General features: G+C 53.1%; 2 protein-coding genes across 2 annotated transcripts in view; one reads left to right on the forward strand and one right to left on the reverse strand.

The window, feature by feature from the left end:
• The window catches only part of NOSIP (nitric oxide synthase interacting protein), a 15,053-nt gene extending 855 nt beyond the window's left edge, over positions 1 to 14,198 (reverse strand). Inside the window, 9 exon segments of the mRNA XM_005879529.2 lie at positions 1 to 104; positions 223 to 350; positions 441 to 541; positions 543 to 598; positions 691 to 772; positions 2,501 to 2,606; positions 3,850 to 3,920; positions 4,123 to 4,204; positions 14,111 to 14,198. The exon segment at positions 1 to 104 is cut by the window's left edge and continues 2 nt beyond it. Coding sequence (XP_005879591.1) covers positions 1 to 104; positions 223 to 350; positions 441 to 541; positions 543 to 598; positions 691 to 772; positions 2,501 to 2,606; positions 3,850 to 3,919 — 647 coding nt within the window. The 5' untranslated portion in view covers position 3,920; positions 4,123 to 4,204; positions 14,111 to 14,198.
• A 1,559-nt stretch (positions 14,199 to 15,757) lies between these two features.
• Positions 15,758 to 19,528, forward strand: part of PRR12 (proline rich 12) — a 36,960-nt gene continuing 33,189 nt past the window's right edge. Inside the window, 4 exon segments of the mRNA XM_014550435.1 lie at positions 15,758 to 15,848; positions 15,990 to 16,165; positions 16,317 to 16,356; positions 18,540 to 18,675. Coding sequence (XP_014405921.1) covers positions 15,758 to 15,848; positions 15,990 to 16,165; positions 16,317 to 16,356; positions 18,540 to 18,675 — 443 coding nt within the window.

Consider the following 19,528-nt stretch of genomic DNA (forward strand, 5'->3'; position numbering starts at 1 on the left):
AGCCCCACGCGGTCCACGGAGCTGTCCAGAGGCGTGAACCGCACCGGCGTCAGGTCGGACATGCGCAGAGGCTTCCCGGACATGGGGCAGGTCACCGTGCGCGACTGGAGGAGGAGAGAGGCGGGGCTGGGCCAGGTGCGGGAGGAGGAGGGTCCCGGGGAGGGTGCCCTGGAGACGCTGGCAAAGTGGGCGCAGGGGTGCCTGCCGGCAGGGGGTGCTCACCGGCTTCTCCAGCTTGGTGGCTTTGGCCTCGGGGGTCAGCGACGGGATCCAGAAGCTGGGCAGCATTTTGTCCTTGTCCTTGTCCTTGCCCGCGGGGCCGGCGGCGCTGGGACCCGCTTGGGCATCATCTACAGGAGGCAGAGGGGTTCCAATGCGGTGCCTCGGTTAGGTACCCGGCCCTGGGGACCCCCACCCACCGCAAGCCTGCCCCCCCTCACCTGGGCCGGTTCCCGAGGCAGCCTTGGGCGTGAAGGGGTTGAGGGGCCGGCTCACGATGGCCGCCTCCTTCTCCAGGAAGCCCCGCACCTGGTCCTGCGTGTGCCCGCTGCAGCTCCTTCCTCTCCTCCAGCCGGGCGCCCCGCTGCTTCTCGTAGGCCTGCGGGCAGCGGGGACAAGTGAGCAAGGCCCTGCTGGTGAGCTCACATCGAAACCCCCAACACACCCCGTGCCCCCTCCTCCCCCACTCACCTTCAGCTGCCGGGCGATCTCCTTCTTCTGGTGCAAAATGTACTCCAGGATTGCCTCGCGCTCATACAGGTAGCCGTCCGGGCTGCAGAGGACGGAGGAGAGAACATGGGCACACGGCTCCCTGCCCTGGGCAGCGGCTCAGCGCTCAGCTCAGCTCCCTGAGGTGACCACACTGTCCTGACCCTCCTGGCTCAGTCACACGCTCTGATGCGCAGGGAGAACCTCCTGCGGGAAGGGTTACTCAGCAGGCTGGGCTGCCCACACCCTGCACCTTCCAAGGGGCCGGCCCGGGGAGGGGCCCCCTAAGCCCTCCTGGAAGGGTGCCTTTGTTCACCAGTATCAACTGGACCTCTGGAGGGGATGGTCATGTCCGCGTGACCAACCTCCAATAAGGACCCTGGACACCGGGCTCTCAGGTGGGCGTCCCTGGTGGGCGGTGCTGGAAGAATTAAGTGCTGGTCTCCTTGTGCCTTTTCCCTCTGCTGATTTTACTTTTTTTAAATAGAAATATTTTATTTATTTCAGAGAGGAAGGAAGAGGGAGAGAGAGATAGAAACATCAATGATGGGAGAGAATCATTGATCAGCTGCCTCCTGCATGCCCCACACCAGGGATCGAGCCCACAACCCGGGCATGTGCCCTGACTGGGAATCAACCCCGAGACCCTTCAGTCCACAGGCTGACGCTCTATCCACTGAGCCAAACCGGCTAGGGCAGTGGTCGGCAAACCGCGGCTCACGAGCCACATGCGGCTCTTTGGCCCCTTGTGTGTGGCTCTTCCACAAAATACCACGTGTGGGCGCGCACGTACAGGGAACGTTGTGGAGTGAAAGAAGATGTAGTGGCGAGGATTGAGAAAGGTATGTTGAGATGGTTTGGACATACAGAGAGGATGAACGAAAGGAGATAGACGAAACAAGTATCCAAGACGAGTGTGGATGGGAGAGTTGGAAGGGGTCGACCTCAGCGAACGTACCTCAATCAGATTGAGGACGTTTTTAGCAAAGGCCAGCTTAGGAGCACCCTAGTTAAGCTAATAACAATGTACCTACCTATATAGTTTAAGTTTAAAAAATTTGGCTCTCAAAAGAAATTTCAATCGTTGTGCTGTTGATATTTGGCTCTGTGGACTAATGAGTTTGCCGACCACTGGGCTAGGGCGTTCCCTCTGTTGATTTTAATCTGTATCCTTTCCCTCTAATCAACTGGCACTGAGTTCTGTGAGGCCTTCTAGGGGCTCAGGGAACTGAAGGTGGCTGCAGGGACCCGGGGCCACCGTCCACTCCCATCACCGTCTCTGTAACAGACCTGGGACCAAGCCCACATCCGGGCACTGGGCCAAGGGCCGACACTTATGACCTCGTGGGAGCCTTTGCTGGGTCATCGGAGGCAGGTGACGGGACGTGCTCCACAGGCCAGCTGTTGTGATGGGCCCGCCCCTCTGTTACAAACATATTCTTTCCACGCCCCACCATGACACCTGCAGGATCATGCCACCTCTCAGACGAGGACCCTGAACCTGAGAGGTAGTGGCTAGACCAGGGGTGGGCAAACTTTTTGACTCGAGGGCCACAGTGGGTTCTTAAACTGGACCGGAGGGCCGGAACAAAAGCATGGATGGAGTGTTTGTGTGAACTAATATAAATTCAAAGTAAACATCATTACATAAAAGGGTACGGTCTTTTTTTTTTTTAGTTTTATTCATTTCAAACGGGCCCGCGGGCCGTAGTTTGCCCACGGCTGGGCTAGACCCACTCCAACAGACCCCTCCCGTGTTCCCCTGCCCTCGCCACCCCTGTGCCCAGCTCACGTGACGACGGGGTCATGGCAGGGCTGCAGAGAGAGGCAGCAGCAGTCGAAGTCCTTGACGGCATCCCGGCTCAGTCGAATGTTCTGGGTCCCATAGCCCGAGGCCGCTGGGGACAGACAAGAAAGGGGATCGCCGTGACTGGTTTGGCTCAGTGGATAGAGCGTCGGCCTGCGGACTGAAAGGTCCCAGGTTCGATTCCAGTCAAGGGCATGTACCTTGGTTGCGGGCACATCCCCACTGGGAGGTGTGCAGGAGGCAGCTGATTGATGTTTCTCTCTCATCGATGTTTCTAACTCTCTATCCCTCTCCCTTCCTCTCTGTAAAAAATCAATAAAATATATATTAAAAAAAAAAAGAAAGGGGATGGAGAGCCCAGCCAGTGTGGCTCAGTGGTTGAGTGTCGACCTATGAACCAGGAGGTCACGGTTCTATTCCCAGTCAGGGCACGTGCCCGGGTTGTGGGCTCGATCCCCAGTGTGGTGCCTGCAGGAGGCAGCCGATCAGTGATTCTGTCTCATCACTGATGTTTCTCTCTCTCTCTCACTCTCCTTTTCTCTCTGAAATCAATAAAAATATATTTAAAAAGTTAAAAAAGAGAAAAGGGATGGAGAGAGAGGAGACATGCCTCTCTTCAAACTGAGAGGCACTGAGAACTCAGAGGTGAGGAGACTTAGAGAAACAGGCAGTCAAGAGTGGGCTGTGGCCCTAGTCGGCTTGGCTCCGAGGATAGAGCGTCTGTCTGTGGACCGAAGGGTCCCGGGTTCGATTCCGGTCAAGGGCACGTACCTCAGTTGCAGGCTCCTCCCCGGCCTGGGCCCTGGTCGGGGCTCGTGTAGGAGGCAACCCATCGATGGGTTTTTCTCACATTGATGTTTCTCTCTGTCTTTCCCTCTCCCTTCTACTCTCCCTAAAAATCAGTGGAAAAATATCCTCGGGTGAGGATTAAAAAAAAAAAAAAAAAGAGTGGGCTGTGTGTGTCTGTGTGTTGGGGGCAAGGACCGCACTGCCCACAGGAAGGTGTTAACCCAGCGGGTAGGCGACAGGCTCCGGAAGCCCTCTGGCTCTGACCGAGCTGTGGAGCCTGACCGCCCGGGGCCTCCGTTTCTTCTTCGGGAATATTGCTATGGCAACAGTGACCCTTCCACGGGAGGATCAGCCGTGTTCACCTACAGAGCGACCTAAGGCGGTGCCCATCACGTGGGGTGGGGGAGGGGAACAGGGCTGCTGGGTGGTGGGCTGTCACTTATGTGGCCATGACCACCAAGGGCAGAGAGACACGCGCAGAAAGCGCAGTCAGTGCCAAGCGAGATGGTAGCTTCGAGACGCATCTGTCCCCTCCCACCCAGTACCTGTGTCCTTCTTCTTCTCGTGGTAGGTGTAGACGGCCCCCGCCGTGCAGTTCTTGCCGTGCCGCGTCATCCTGGGGAGGGAAGGAGGGGCAGCTGGAGGGCCGTGGGGGCCAGAGGGAGCCGTGGGGGCCAGAGGGAGCCGCACAGGGACTGGGAGGACGGGCCTTCACAGCCCTCGGGGCTGAGCTGGCGGTGGGGCAGGGGCGGACAGTTTCCCACACGTTAAATGCTTAAGGAACTCCTGCACGTTCCAAAAGAGAGACGTCGCTTTACCTTGAAAAAGACCCGGAGTTTGCTCACAGAAGTGGGTGTCCTGCTGGCAGGGGTGCGCCTTAGGAGGTGTGGGAGGAGTTACCTGAAATCGGATGGAAAGTTCTATTTATTTTTAAATACATTTTTATTGATTTTAAAGGGAGAGGGAGAGAGAAACATCAATGGGCTGCCTCCTGCACCCTCCCTACTGGGGATCGAGCCCACAACCCTGACCTTTCAGTTCATGGGATGACACTCAATCGAATGAACCACCCCAGCCAGGGCTGAGGGAAAGCTCTAGCACCAGCTGTGGGTGGGTGAGGCCCTGCACTGTTGGGGTCCAACCCCAGCAGGTCCAGGGGTTCCCAAAGGTGTGGACAGAGTCCATGAAGAAGAAATGACAAGGAGACAGCATTCAGTTGATCAGCAGCCTAGCCAGGATCTCTAGCCAGGTTCTGTTCTTATTCTCCTGTTACATCTGTCTTTATACCATTTGATTTTAATCCTATCCATTCTATTCCAAAGGTTAGGGCGTTTGTTATCTCCATTCCAAGGTCACTACTCTATTGTTCTGTTCAGCTACAAGGAAGTAACTGAAGGAGATTATCCTAAGTAAAGATTATGTAGCTTAAGTGTGATGGCTCGTAGTTAAAGTGATTAACTCCCCGCCTGGCACTTAGTTAAGGGGTTTTACTGATTTATTCCCTTCCTTAGTCCTGTTAATCCCTAACTCCAGGGAAAAATCCCCACCGGGGGAAACAACCTTTCTCGGAGAGGTGACCTTGGTTAAAACACATAGTGCTAAGAAGGGGAGCAAACATATTAAGAACAGTACGCCATATACGCCAGGTCCCTTGAAACATATGCTGTGCAGATGTTTCTTCCCTGCAGCGACTGTGTCAAGCAGCAAGGATGGACCGGCTTCCGGCACTGCACACTGGGGCCCTGCGGCGCCCGGCTGACGTTCGGGGCGCGTGTGTGCGTGTGCTTGGTCGGCCTACGCTCATGTCAACTGAGGGCAAGTTTCTGGGTTCACTTAGCCTTTCTCGTGGGTGAAGCCTCATGTAAGCAGAGGGGGAATCTGCTTTACCCTCAAGTCGATCCCCAATGTATCCATTGCAGTAAATTCCGAGTTTTCAAAGCAAGCGGCGGAGTGGAACTGGCAGATCGACATGAAGAAACCAGCGACGCAAGAGGAAAACGAGCAAAGGACGCGAAGACGCAGCTGACAGAAGCCGCTCAAAGACCAACAAGGGCAGAGCTGCTCGGAGTCCCGTCAGGTGGGAACGAGTGAGGCACCATGTGACACGTGGCCGGGCGGCGGGCACAGCTCGGGAAGGTGGAGAAGGCCAGGCGGTGGGGATGGGGCCGCGGGAACCCGCGGGTGACGCTGCGGGAAGAGGGGACGGGGTCAGCCTTTCCTGGAACGGGCTGTCGGCCCTTCAGCAAAGTGAGCGTAGGCTCGTCTGCACGGGGGCGTATGTGCCCCAAAGCCAGTCTCAGAGAGACCAGCAAGGGAGCAAGGCCACAGCAGCGTCCCTCACAGTGAAGGGGAGTCAAGGGCAACGGAACGTCCCCCCTCCCAGGGAGGATGGGCAGTAACTGCCCATCACGGAGACCAGCCCGAAGATGCAACTGACTAGGTGTGTGCAAAGCATCATGGGTAGATCATAAAAACACAATGCGGCCCTGGCCGGTTTAGCTCAGTGGTTAGAGCGTTGCCCGTGGACTGAAGGGTCGCAGGTTGGATTCCTGGTCAAGGGCACGTGCCTCGGTTGCAGGTTCCATCCCTGGCCCTGCTCGGGACTCGAGTGAGAGGCAGCCAACGATGTGTGTCTCTCCCATCGATGTTTCTCTCCCTTCTCCCTCTCTCTCCCCTACTCCAGCCCCTCTTCCACTCTCTAAAACATCAATGGAAAAAATATCCTTGGGTGAGGATTAACCACAACAACAAAAGGAGGAACGGTTGGTCCTGCAGCCTCTACCCAGGAGGTCCGACAAGGGCCAGCCTTAGGGATCTTGGACACAGTGTGTGCCACACGTGGTAATTTCATCCAGTTCCTCTCCTCTCCCCCCTTCCCCGCTCCCTTCCACTCTAAAAAATCAATGGAAAAACTATCCTCACTCCTTGAGTGAGAATTTAAGAAACAAAACAAATAAACAAAAAAACCCATAATGTTGGGTGAAAGTAAGAAGTTAAAGAAGATCAGCCCTGCCGAAACCGGTTTGGCTCAGTGGATGGAGCGTCGGCCTGCAGACTGAAGGGTCCCAGGTTCGATTCCAGTCAAGGGCATGTACCTTGGTTGCGGGCGCATCCCCAGTGGGGGATGTGCAGGGGGCAGCTGATCGGTGTTTCTCTCTCATCGATGTTTCTAACTCTCTGTCTCTCTCCCTTCCTCTCTGTAAAAAATCAATAAAATATATTAAAAAAAAAAAAAAGAAGAACAAGATCAGCCCTAGCCAGTCTGGCTCAGTGGATAGAGCGTCGGACCACGGAATAAAGGGTCCCAGGTTCGATTCCTGTCAAGGGCACGTACCTCGGTTGCAGGCTTGATCCCTGGCCCTGGTCGGGGCGCGTGTGGGAGGCAGCCAATCGATGTCTCTCTCTCACACTGATGTTTTTCTGTGTCTCTCCCCCTCCCACTCTCTCTCTCTAAAAAAAATGAGGATTAACAAAACAAAACAAAAATTACAGGAGATCACTAACAATCTACAGGCGCCCAAACGATACATTTTAAAGAACTCCTACAAACAGCAGCAATGCACATATGACAGGGTTGCCCGTGTAGGGGAGGGACTGACCAGGGGATAAGCAAGAATAAGTCAATGGAACAAGGCGGTTACGGGGAGCAGTGTGAGGAGGACTAAGCAATGTGACCGTCCTGGGCCAAGTCCCCGGCTGGCCCCCCACTCAGTGTGACGTTAGGCGGCTGACCCTTTTTCGAATCTCAGTTTCCTTTGGGGACCTCCAGGGGGTCTAGCTGAGGGGCTGGGCTGCTGTGAGGCCATGCGCAGAGCTTGGAACACACAGGAATATTCTATGCTCTGGTTTCGAGAAGGATGCGGGGGGAGGGCCGACATAACCAAGGGCTCCCCACATGTAAAAAGCAACTTTATCTCTATTTCCCTCTTCTGGTTAGTTTCAGAAACTTGCTTTTCACTTTCAAACCTTGAGACACAACCCTCTCTCTGAACCATGGATCTCGCTCGCCCCCTACTGGTGCCTTCCAGAAGCCACTTTTTTGGGGGGGTCTGTTTCTACAGAATACTGTACAGGCACAGGCCTTCAGGATGCATTCACGCGTTTTAACAAACGTACTCGCCCGGGTAGCCGCCCCCCAAGAGCGAAGCAGAGCCCCGCGATCCCCCCACCATGGCCACTGTGCCGCCTGCAGAAGCTGACCTTGGTGAAACCCCCACGCGGACCCACAGCGCCTCCCCTCCAACTTCCTCCCGCCCCCAAGCTTTTGAGCAAGTGCCCAGCACCTGCTGCCTCCCTGGCTCACCTGCCCCCCGCTCCTCCGCCCCGGCCCCCGGCTTCCGCCCAGCCCCCGACTACCACTCATGAAGGTCAGCTTGACCTCCTCGTGGACACATGCCCCGTCTATTCTTAGCTGTCAACTGCCTTGACCCTCTGCGGCATTTGGCGCTGGGCTGCTTGTCTCATGGCCAAGGACAGGGTATTTCTACGTCTTTGGCTTCACGGGCCGGGACATGTTTCCTTCAAGAGAGAGAGGAACAGCTAGAGAGAGGTTTTCTGTTTGTTTGTTCGTTTGTTTACCTTGCCAGGAAGTCATGGGAATAATCAGAGTAACGCTGCTGGATCCCTGACCACGTGCCAACCCTGAGCCCCGTCTCACCCATCGTCCAACCTCAGCCTCCCCCAGGCGGGTCCCATCACCAGCCCCACTGTGCACAGGAGCAAACTGAGGCTTAGCAGTGAAGCCCTGGCTGGTGTGGCTCAGTGGATAGAGCGTTGGCCTGCGGACTGAAGGGTCCCGGGTTCGATTCCGGGCAGGGCACAAGCGTGGGTTGCGGGCTTGATCCCCAGTGGGGGGCGTGCAGGAGGCTGCCGAATGATGATTCTCTCTCATCATTGATGTTTCTCTCTCCCTCTCCCTTTCTCTCTGAAATCAATAAAAATAAATTTTAAAAAAAGAAAAGAAGCGAAGCCATTTGCTTAGGACACTGGCTCTCACAGGCCCCTAAGGCACCTTCAGGGGGTCCACAGACCCCCCAAGACCCTCACAGGAGCCCGCCCCTGTCCTCTATGGCGCAGCGAGTGTGGTGTGACCTGTGAAGGCCAACTGAACGTGTGCCGTGCACCCCTGGGCTTTCAAAACGTCCGTTACCTTATGATGGGAATGAAAGAAACCAGGCACAAAAAACAGGTATTCCTTCTGTAAGAAATGTCCAGAGGAGGAAAACCCGTCGAGACAGGAGGAGCCCGGTGGCTGGAGCAGGTTAGGAACGGGGAGTGGGTGCTAACGGGTGTGGGGTTTATTTTGGGGGTGATGAAAACATTCTGGAGTCAGAAAGCGGTGATGGTGGCACAAAATAGTGACTGTATTAAAAACCACTGCATGGTACACTTTACTAGTAAATGGATGAGTGTTATGTTAATTATATAATAAAAAATTTATGTCTGTTTTAATTTCTCATAGGGCACAGTCTTTTTTTTTTTTAATCCTCACCCGGGGATACGTTTTTATTGATTTTTAGAGAGAGAAGAAGGGGGGGGGGAGAGAGAGAGAGAAACATCGATCGGTTGCCTCTCATCCAATGCCCCAGCCGGGGATCGAACCTGCAACCTAGGCATGTGCCCTGAGCAAGAATGGAACCCTCAACCTTTTGGCGTATGGGATGATGCTCCAACCAACTGAGCCACCCAGCCAGGGCTCTTTTTATTTATTTTTAAGTGAGTTTTTAATTAATTGATTTTAGAGAGAGTGAGAGAAACATGGGCTTGTTGTTCCACTTACTGATTCTTGGATCGGACCCGCAACATTGGTGGACTGGAATGACGCTCTAACCCACTGAGCCGCCCGGCCAGGGCCTGGCGAGGGCACGTCTTCACAGACAGAACTCACGCCAACGAAGGCTCGTGGGAGTCCTCAGTGATTTGTAAGATCCTGAGACCAAAAAGTTTGAGAACCGCTGGCCAAGGGTCGCAGGGTTGGCAGGTGGCAGTGCCAGGGTTTTGAAACTCAGGAAGCCGAGCTTTCAGCCACCGGGTGACACTGTCTCCTCTGTGCGGCCAATTTCTAAATAGAAAACGGGACGAGTGCCATCTGCTGCCGCTAGTATCTCGGAGGCACATCAAAGTAACACCAGCTATTCTTTTTTTTTTTTTTAATCCTCACCAGAGGTTATTTTTTGCATTGATTTTTTTTTAGAGAGTGGAAGGGAGGGATGAAGGGAGAGACAGAGAGAGAGAGAGAGAGAGAGAGAGAGAGAGAGATCAGCTGCCTCTCACACAGGATTGAACCCGCAACCGAGGCACGTGCCCTTGACTGGGAATCGAACCTGCGGCCCTTCGGTCCTCGGGCCGATGCTCCAACCACTGAGCCAAACCGGCCAGGGCACACCAGCTATTCTTTCTCATCATTGTCACTTTACAGGGAGCGAACAAGTTCACAGAATCAGCCCCCCAGCTGGGAGGTGCAGAGGCGGGATTCGAACCCAGGCAGCCAAGCTCTGGAGCTGCACTCCTAACCACGTGACAGCTGTCGGCCCTCCCAGGGAGGTCACAGCCTGAGAATTGCTGTTTTTGTCTTCAAAATCCAGAATATACTTCATTCATTCAACATACCTCCAGTCAGACACTACATTTGCATTGCAGATGCTTGTTCTTAAACAGGTTTCATAAAATGTATCGGTGCAAGCATACATTCACTACCCCAGTTGTTCCAAACATACTTAAAAGTTTCCCAGCCCTGGCTGGTTTGGCTCAGTGGATGGAGCGTCGGCCTGCGGACTGAAGGGTCCCGGGTTCGATTCCGGTCAAGGGCATGTACCTGGGTTGCGGGCACATCCCCAGTAGGAGATGTGCAGGAGGCAGCTGATCGATGTTTCTCTCTCATCGATGTTTCTAACTCTCTATCTCTCTCCCTTCCTCTCTGTAAAAAATCAATGAAATATATTTAAAAAAATAAATTAAAAAAAAAAAAAAAAGTTTCCCAGCCCTGGTTGGTTTGGCTCAGTGGATAGAGCGTCGGCCTGCGGACTGAAGGGTCCCAGGTTCCATTCTGGTCAAGGGCACATGCCCGAGTTGCTGGCTCGATCCCCAGTGTGGGGCGTGCAGGAGGCAGCCGATCAATGATTCTCTCTCATCATTGGTGTTTCTCTCTCTCTCCCCCCGCCCCTCTCCCTTCCTCTCTGAAATCAATAAAAACCTATATGTTAAAAAAAAAAAGATAACTGCTGCCCAGGAGGATGAACTGATTTCTTCCTCGCTCTGTTCCTTCACAGACCAGCCAGTGAGCTTTTCAGAATGGAACTGTGAACAAGTCACGCCCTTCAACAGCTTCTTGGACGTGGCTCAAGGCCAAAACCAGCCCGAGCCGGCTTGGCTCAGTGGACAGAGCATCGGCCTGCGGACTGAAGGGGCCCAGGGTCGATTCTGGCCAAGGGCCCGTTCCTGGGGTGCGGGCTCGATCCCCAGTAGGGGGCGTGCTGGAGGCAGCTGATCAGTGATTCTCTCTCATCACTGATGTTTCTATCTCTCTCTCCCTCTCCCCTCCTCTCTGAAATCAATAAAAATATATTTAAAACAAACAAACAAAAGACCAAAACCAAACCACTCGGATAAAAAATGTAGGCAGAATGAGAGAACTGGAAAACCCTTGTTTTGCAACCTCTGATGACATAGTTGATTCAGGCCATGATTGTTGACGGAAAACCGGATGGGAACTGGATATTCTCGGGGCGCTACTACTTGCTCGTGGAAAGGAGGGAACTGGAGCTTTACAATGAGGCTTGCGCTGTTCCTATCTGTGTTAGTGGGCGAGGGCTGCCAAGACAAAATACCAGAGACTGGGTGCCTCGACAGCACTTGTTTATTTTCTCCCTGTTCTCGCATCTCCTCCCCTTATAAGGAACCAACCCCATGGGTCAGGACCCCACCTTTTTTAAAAAAATCCTCACCTAAGGATAGATTCTTATTGATTTCTAGAGAAAGGAAAGGAGAGAGAGAAAAACATCAATCTCTCTAGGAGAGATTGCCACTCGTATGTGCCCCAACTGGGGGTGGAACCCACAACCTAGGTATGTGCCCTCGCAGGGAATCAAACCCCAAAACTTTTGGTGCACAGGAGGCTGCTCCAACCAACTGAGCCACCCGGCCAGGACAGTACCCTACTCTTTTTAAAAAAAATATATTTTATTGATTTTTTACTGAGAGGAAGGGAGAGGGATAGAGAGTTAGAAACATCCATGAGAGAGAAACATCGATCAGCTGCCTCCTGCACACCCACTACTGGGGATGTGCCCGCAACCAAGGTACATGCCCTTGACCGGAATCGAACCTGGGGCCCTTCAGTCCGCAGGCCGACGCTCTAGCCACTGAGCCAAACTGGTCAGGGCAGGACCCCACTCTTAACGACCTTATATAACTTTACCTACTTCCCTATCTCCAAATAATTATGCCGGGGGCTGGACTTCAACACAGGAACTTGGGGGGAGGGGACAAACATAAACACCACCTGGAGCCCCCCAACAACCTCACCGTCCCCAAAGTGGGACAACGAGGCATTACGCAACATGAAGCTACCAACTCTAAGTACTTGTATCAAAAATGGCAGAACCTAAATTTTAATCAAGCCCTTAGAATTTAACCTCCTGATTCTAGGAAGTCAGAGGATTGTTAACCACAAAGAGCCAGATAGGGCCCGGCCCAGCCACAGTGCTCAGCTGGTTGAGCGTCACCCTGTGCACAGAGAGGTTGCCGGTTTGATTTCCGGTCAGGGCACAAACCTGCATCACAGGTTCGATCCCCAGTCGGGGTACGTGTGGAAGGCAATCGATCGATGTTTCTCTCTCTAAGCATGTCCTCAGGTGAGAACTGAAAAAAGAAAAAAGAGCCCGATAGGAAAGATTTTTCAACTCTGTGGGCCATGTGGCCCCTGCCACAACTGTTTGACTCTGGCCTTTGTATGGCAAAAGCAGCCGTGGACACTATGTGCATGATGGGGCACGGCTGTGTTCCGATAAAACTTTATTTATGCACACTGCCTAATTCTCACAGGTCTCAAAATATGAGTCTTCTTTTGATTTTTTTTCTAATTATTTAAAATGTTAAAACCATTCTTAGGCTGCATAAAAAACAGGTGGTGGTTGCAAAGCATCACTCTAGTAAAAGACAATTGTATATAAAGTACATTAAAAATGACAACTCAATAATAAAAAGACAACCCAAATCAAACATAAGCAAAGGACTGGAATAGACTTTCCTCTAAAGAAGACATACAAATGGCCAAGAAGCACATGAAAAAAATGCTGCACATCATTAATCTCTGAGAAAACGCAACCGGAACCACAATAAAATACCAATTCAGATTGACTTAGAATGACTAAAATAAAAAGTCAGATAATAGTCCTAGCTGGTTTGGCTCAGTGGATAGAGCATCAGCCTGTGGACTGAAGGGTCCCGGGGTTCAATTCCAGTCAAGGGCACATACCCAGGATGTGGGCTCAATCCCCAGTAGGGGGCGTGCAGGAGGCAGCCAATCAATGATTCTCTCTCATCATTGTTGTTTCTACCTCTCTCTTCCTCTCCCTTCCTCTCTGAAATCAATAAAAATACTTTAAAAAAAAAAAAAAAGTCAGATAATAACAAGTGTGGAGAAACTGGAACCCTCACACACAGAGCATGGGGACGTAAAATGGAGCAGCCACCTCGGAAAACTCCGGCAGTTCCTCAAAAGTTTAGACACAGAGTTACATTTGCTTCAGCAATTCCATCCCCAGTGGAAACGAAAACATGTCCACATCAAACCCCTGTACACAAAGGTTCATAGCAGCATTTTTCATAATAGCCCCAAGGTGGAAACAACCCAAATGGCCATCGGTTGGTAAACGGATAAACAAAATATGGTATAGCTCATACAAAGGAATATTACTCAGCCAGAAAGAAGAGCTGATACAGGCTACAAAACGGAGGAACCTTGGGAACATTGCGCTAAGTGAAAGGAGCCGGACAGAAACGTGCAACGTCCAGATTAGGTCCATCCATACAGAGAGAAGTAGATTTGTGGTTGCCTGGTGCTGGGGAAGGGGTGTAAAATGGGGAGTGACCGCTAATGATGAAAATGTCCTAAAACTGATCAGGGTGACGGTTGCACAACACTGCGAATATACCAAAAAGCACTGACTTGTACACTTTAAATGAGTGCACTATATGTTAGGTGAATTATTAGTGTATGCCAATAAAGCTTTTTTAAAAATATATATATATTATTGATTTTTTTTTTTTTTTTTTTACAGAGAGGAAAGGAGAGAGATAGAGTTAGAAACATCGATGAGAGAAACATCGATCAGCTGCCTCCTACACCCCACCGACTGGGGATGTGCCGGCAACCAAGGTACATGCCCTTGGCCGGAATCGAACCTGGGACCCTTCAGTCCGCAGACCGAGGCTCTATCCACTGTGCCAAACAGGTCAGGGCTGTTTTTTGTTGTTTGTTTGTTTTTTAAAGAGGCCAGCAGGATTTGAGTTTGGCCTGCTGACGCGTGGCATAACGGAATAAGTGAAACGAGGTTACAAAGGAGCAAAAAGACAAAATTCAGATGGCGGAATTATCAACAGAATAACGGACCCAGTTTCTTCAATGAATCAGTTACACAAAGAAAAACTCAGAATGCAGTGGGAGACTGCTCTAAATTAGGAGAAACTTAGACACTGAGAGACGACTGTATTATCGAAATTCTGTCCCGGTCTTCCTCGGGACCCTAGGACTCCAGCCCGCGGGAAGGAGGCCGCAGCACTATCCCTCCACCTCCTGGAACTCACCTCACAAACGACTCCTAGCTCCTTCGTGGATGCTTCAACCGTGCCCCTACCCCGGAAAAGAGCGCTTGTTTTCCCTCTTAGCTCCACCCACTTCCGCGCGGCGAAGGAAACCGGATATAAAGCTGCCCCTAGTCGCGGAGGTACCTCGTCTGGCTCGGTAAGTCCTCCCTTCGTCTCTTCCTCCCACCGGAAACGTGAGAGACAGATCGAAGGTTCCGTTTAGGGAAGCTGGCTTGATTATGGGGTGCGCTTAGTTGCATCTGCTAGGCATCTCCCGGGCCAGGCGATTTCCTTGCTTGTAACCCAAAGCTTTGCGTCTCTCCAAGCCCGAGTTTAAGGACTAAGCACTTCCCCCAGGCATTGGGAACCCACTTCCTTAAATATAGCATCCACTTTTCTTGTTGTAAGGAAAGAGACAATTAATAGGGGACAACTTCTCTGTCCCCATTTAAAAATGGAGCAATAGGGAAATCGCAAGTCAGAGCCGTTCAAATCGCCCCAGGAAACAGGAATGTAATTACGGCAAACCCACCCACCCCTAGGGGTCAAGGCATACCGTTCCTGCCAGCTTCTAGATACGTAGATATCTGATATCTGGAGACCTAGACGTTTGTTTCCCTAACTTGGCTGGGCGCACTCCCGCTGGGGAAGCGGGAGGAGCGGAGGAGGCGCCTATCCAGTTCCCTATGTGCCCCCAGGGTGTCTTAGACCCTAGCCTTCCTGTAGGGTCCTGGACCTTAGGCCCTTCATCATAAGGTCCCTTTAAATATTTTGTCCCTTACCTGAGTCCCGCCCAGGGCAGGTAGTCGCAAACCCCGCCCCTCTGCCAGAAGCCGCGATCATCAGGGAGGATTACAGAGAACCGGGAGCCGGGAACCCCTCCTTTTTCTTCCCGCCCCTCTCTCCTGCCCCTCTACACTGCTGGCCACAGCTGGCTTAGGAGGCCCCGATTAAGGAGGAGGGGACAGTGCTCACAAGTCTGGGCAGGTAAGTGAATACCCCTGGAGGCAGAGCCTGGCTTGGGGACCTTGGCATCCTGGCTCCCTGACCCTCTGGGTCCCAGAAATTTAGGGCCCCCAAGCCCAGGAGTCTAGGGCCTCTTCCCCCACCTCCCCCTGGAGTCAAGAATTGAGGTCCCTGGTTCTTGCCTCTCCTGTAATCTTTGATCTCTGTCGCTGGATGTGGCAATGGGCATAGAGACAGAGGGATACATGTGGAAATAACAGGAAGGAAGGGATCCTGATCGCCAATGGGCATGGTTATGAGCACTTACTGTGTGTCAAAACTGTGAGGGGGACGGCAAACAAGAGGGGGGAAAGACAAGCTCCCGGCTCACGTCTCCGGAGGCCCGCTGCCTTTGCTGGAATCTTGCAAACCGTATACCTTGGGCAAGTTGTGACCTCTCTGTGGCTCAGTTTCCTCATCTATAACATGGGGATAATAATAGCACCATTGTGAAAATTAAACTGTTATATAGGCAAACTACCTTGAACAGTGTCTGGCCCAGAATACAGGCGAGGGCAGTATCTGCTATTATGATTATAATTCTCGGGCCACGGAGTCCAGGCAGGGAGACCGTGCCTCTTTCCTTCGGGGCGGAGGCCTTTGTCATCTATACCACACCTCGTTCCAGGTGGTCCACAAAATATGAGGGGCAGGGGCCACCCCTCTCTGCTGCTGCTGTACCTGGGGTTGACCACCTGTCTGGACACCTCACCCAGCGAGGAGCAAGACCAAGGTGAGTGTTTGGGGGAAGACTCTGATATCCACCTTCCCCGATCCTGGAACCCTTGCCTCTACCCCCTCCTTCCCCTTAAGTTCAGCTTCCTCCATGTCTCTAGTCCTCCATTTTTCTGTCCCTCGTGTTCTTTGGGCCCAGAAGTCTTCTTGGACTCCCCCGAGGCCCAGAGCTACCTGGGCAGCCACAGACGAATTCGTCGAGCCAATCACTGGGACCTGGAGCTGTTCACGCCAGGGAACCTGGAGCGGGAGTGTTATGAGGAGAAGTGTTCCTGGGAAGAGGCCCGGGAGTACTTTGAGGATAATACCCGGACGGTGAGAGCCTGGGGGGCCCCAGGCCCTGGGGGATCCTGGCCCTCAACTCCCTCTACCCTCTGGTCTCAGAAATCTGGGTGGCTGGTTGGGTGTGTGGAATCTGCCCTTTGACCGCTTGTCTTTCCACCTTCTCTACTCCCACCCCTTCCAGAAGCGCTTTTGGGAGACGTATATCCACAATGGCAAGGCAGGTGAGTGGGAGGCCACGCCCTCTGGGTCTGTGCACCTAAGGCAGTCCCTTCCCATGGAGGCTGAACCAACACTCCCAGCCCAAATTCTGCGATCCCTGGGTCCCTGGAGGTGGTTGTTAAAAGCGTCCTCTCTCTCTTTTTTAATTAATATTTTTTAACTTTGATTTTGAGAGAGAGAGAGAGAGAGACATCAATTGGCTGCCTCCTGCACGGGGATCTGACCAGGAATCGAACGGGCGACCTCTTGGTTGCATGGGTCATCGCTCAACCACTGAGCCACACCAGCCGGGCAAAGTGTCCTCTCTTTTGAGACTAGAGCCGGGGCCTGAGGAACCCACCACACCTCATTGCAAGAGGTCCCATGTTCCCAGGAAGCGGGAAGTGAGGGTGGAGGGAGGAGTTGGAGCCTGGGGCCCATCAGGCCTCAGGCTCAGAGGCGCCGGCCCACCTGAGAGAGCCCCAGCCCTTCTGCAGCTTGGTTGCTAGGGGGGTTGTTCCCTAGCAACACAGCCTGGTCAGGCCAGACCATGGAAACCGGTGCATCCTCACCGGACCAGTCCGCCCACCCTCCAACCCTCCTCTGAGTTGAGAGGCCCCGGCATGGCTGCAGCCTTGCTGCTAAGGGGGGAGGGGCTGCTCCTTAGCAACCAGGCCTGGCCTGGCCGGACCACGGAAGCCCGCTGGCCACCGCACTCACTACCTGGCTGGCTTCTCCTCCCCACAGCCCATCCCGGCCTCGGCCTGGTTGCTAAGGAGGCCTTCTCCCTAGCAACCACACCTAGCCAAGCTCAGGACCCTAGGCCTCCTGCCCACCAGAGGACCCCCTTCCAGGCACCAGATGCCCCACCCCCTTTTGGCCTGGTTGCTAGGGGTGGATGTACCATAGCAACAGGCCCTAGGTCTGGCCAGGAGTCCTCACATTGGAGACGGGTTGCTAGGGGAGGTAACGGCGTTGCTACAGGCCTATGGATGCCTGGTTACTGCTTGAATCCACCTGAAACATGTCAGAGGGGGCCTGCCTTCTCAGAGCAGCTTGTTGTTAAGAAGCCAAAAGCCTGGGTTGCTGTTTGAGGAACCCCTCACCCCCCCGCCCCAGTGCTAAAGTTGGACTCCCCAGCAGCAAGACCTCATGAAGCTGGAGTCCTCGAAGCACACCCCCCCCCCCCCCTTGACACAAGCCTTGGATTGCTAAAGGGGCTGCACCTTAGGAAAGGGGACACGTGAGTTCTAGACACCCAGCCATTTGTTATTGGAGGAAGGTCCCTAAGTTCCTCCATTGATAAATGAAAATGTTTTATTATTTAAATTAATTTCAGAGAGGAAGGGAGAGGGAGAGAGAGATAGCAACATCAATGATAAGAGAGAATCATCGGTCGGCTGCCTCCTGCACGCCCCACACTGGGGATCCAGCCCGCAACCCGGGCATGTGCCCTTGACCGGAATCGAACCCGGGACCCTTCAGTCCGCAGGCCGACGCTCTATCCACTGAGCCAAACCAGCCAGGGCGATAAATGATTTTTTTCTAGCCTTCTGGTAAACTCCAAAGCCTTCCTGTGGGTTCTGCAGTTCCTCCAGAGTTGAGACCTTGCCCCTCAGTTGCCTGGTTGTTGAAAGGGGCTGCATGCCAGATAAAATATAGGAATTACCCCCGCCCTCTTCCTGAGTTAAATTTCAAATACACATGGATCATTTTGTTTTAGAATAAGTATGTCCCCATTTAATAATATATGGGATATATCTGTATTTAAAAATTATTTGTTGTGTATGTAAAGTTTTGTGGGGTGTCCTATATTATTATTTGTTAAATCTGGCAGTGTTCAGTGGGGGGGGGGGGCTTGAGAGTTGGCCACCTGACCTCCCTACCTTACCTGTAGTGTGTCACCTGCAGTCTTAGCAGATGGATTGCTTAGGAGAAGTGATCATAGGTCTTCTGTGCATTTAATCTCATTGAATTTGTGCAACCTGTCAGAGAGGGATTATGGTCCCATTTTACAGAGCAGGAAATGGAGGCTCAGAGAAATGAGTGAGGTGAGTTGCCTCAGATCACACAGCCAGGAAGTAGCCCCAGCTCTGCCTTGCTTCTTGGCCAGTGTTCCTCCCTCAGGAGAAAGGCATTTGGACGTTGGGGTGGGTGGCAGCCCCTGGGGCAGTGGCTCCCTCTCCCCTCCCCCCTTCCTCCACAGGGCGTGGACGAGTGGATGTAGCAGGCCTGGTTGTGGGGCTGACATCTGGCATCCTGGTCATTGTGCTGGCCGGCCTGGGAGCCTTTTGGTATCTGCACTGGCGACGTAGCAGAAGCCAGCTACCGAGTCCTCAAGAGTAAGGGGACTTCAGGGGGGAAGGGGCTGGGGGAGGACGGGTCAACCTAAGGAGATGGGCCAAGGGTGGGGGGCGGGTGGATGCTGCTGAGAGATCTGAGGAGACCGTCATGTGGAGAGTGAGGCTGTGAGATTGTGTCCGGTTGTGGCGTGTCTGTCTGACTATATCCTCAGTACCTGACACACAGTAGGAGCTCAATTTACTGCCGGCCTTTGCAGTACCAGGTGTCGGTGTGATTATCTGTGTGTGACCATTGTCTCTGGTGAAGCAGCAGCCTGCGGTCTCTGGGTGTCTGTGGGCGGCTGTGGTATGTCAGTTTCCGTGGCACAGGGTGTAGCCAATGTGTTGCGTGCGCCTGTAGGAGGTGTCTAGGTGTGCCTTTCTCAGTGGCGGGGTCCAAAAAGGCGCTTGAGCGTCAGTCTTGCAAGTACGGTGGGTCTGGGGGTGGCCAAGAGTTGGTTGTCAGTGGGCATGTCTGTGTTGTGTCTGTTTCTGTGCGCGTCCACCTGCCTCTGAAGGCTGGCTTTCTCTCCATTCCTCTGCCTATACCTGGAGTACCTGTGTGTCTGTGAATAAGAGTCTCTCTCAGCAGCTGTTGATTTCTGGGTCTGCCTGTCCCTGCGCATCTGCCTGTCATTTTGAGGTGCTTTTCTGCGTGTGAGATTGAAGGTGACCCTCTTTCTTGCCTGGTTCATCTCCCTTCCATATGTTCCCCTGCCATGCCCAGAGTCTCTGGGTCCCTACATCCTCCCTCCTTCTCCCCATCTTTCTATCCTGTAGGTTTCAGCTGCTAACTGTGCACCTTCTGTTCCCAGGGCCGAGCTCATCAGCCCTCTGAGTCCCCTGAGCCCCC

This window comes from Myotis brandtii, unplaced genomic scaffold (genome assembly GCF_000412655.1).
Source record: "Myotis brandtii unplaced genomic scaffold, ASM41265v1 scaffold601, whole genome shotgun sequence".
NCBI classification, from domain to species: domain Eukaryota; kingdom Metazoa; phylum Chordata; class Mammalia; order Chiroptera; family Vespertilionidae; genus Myotis; species Myotis brandtii.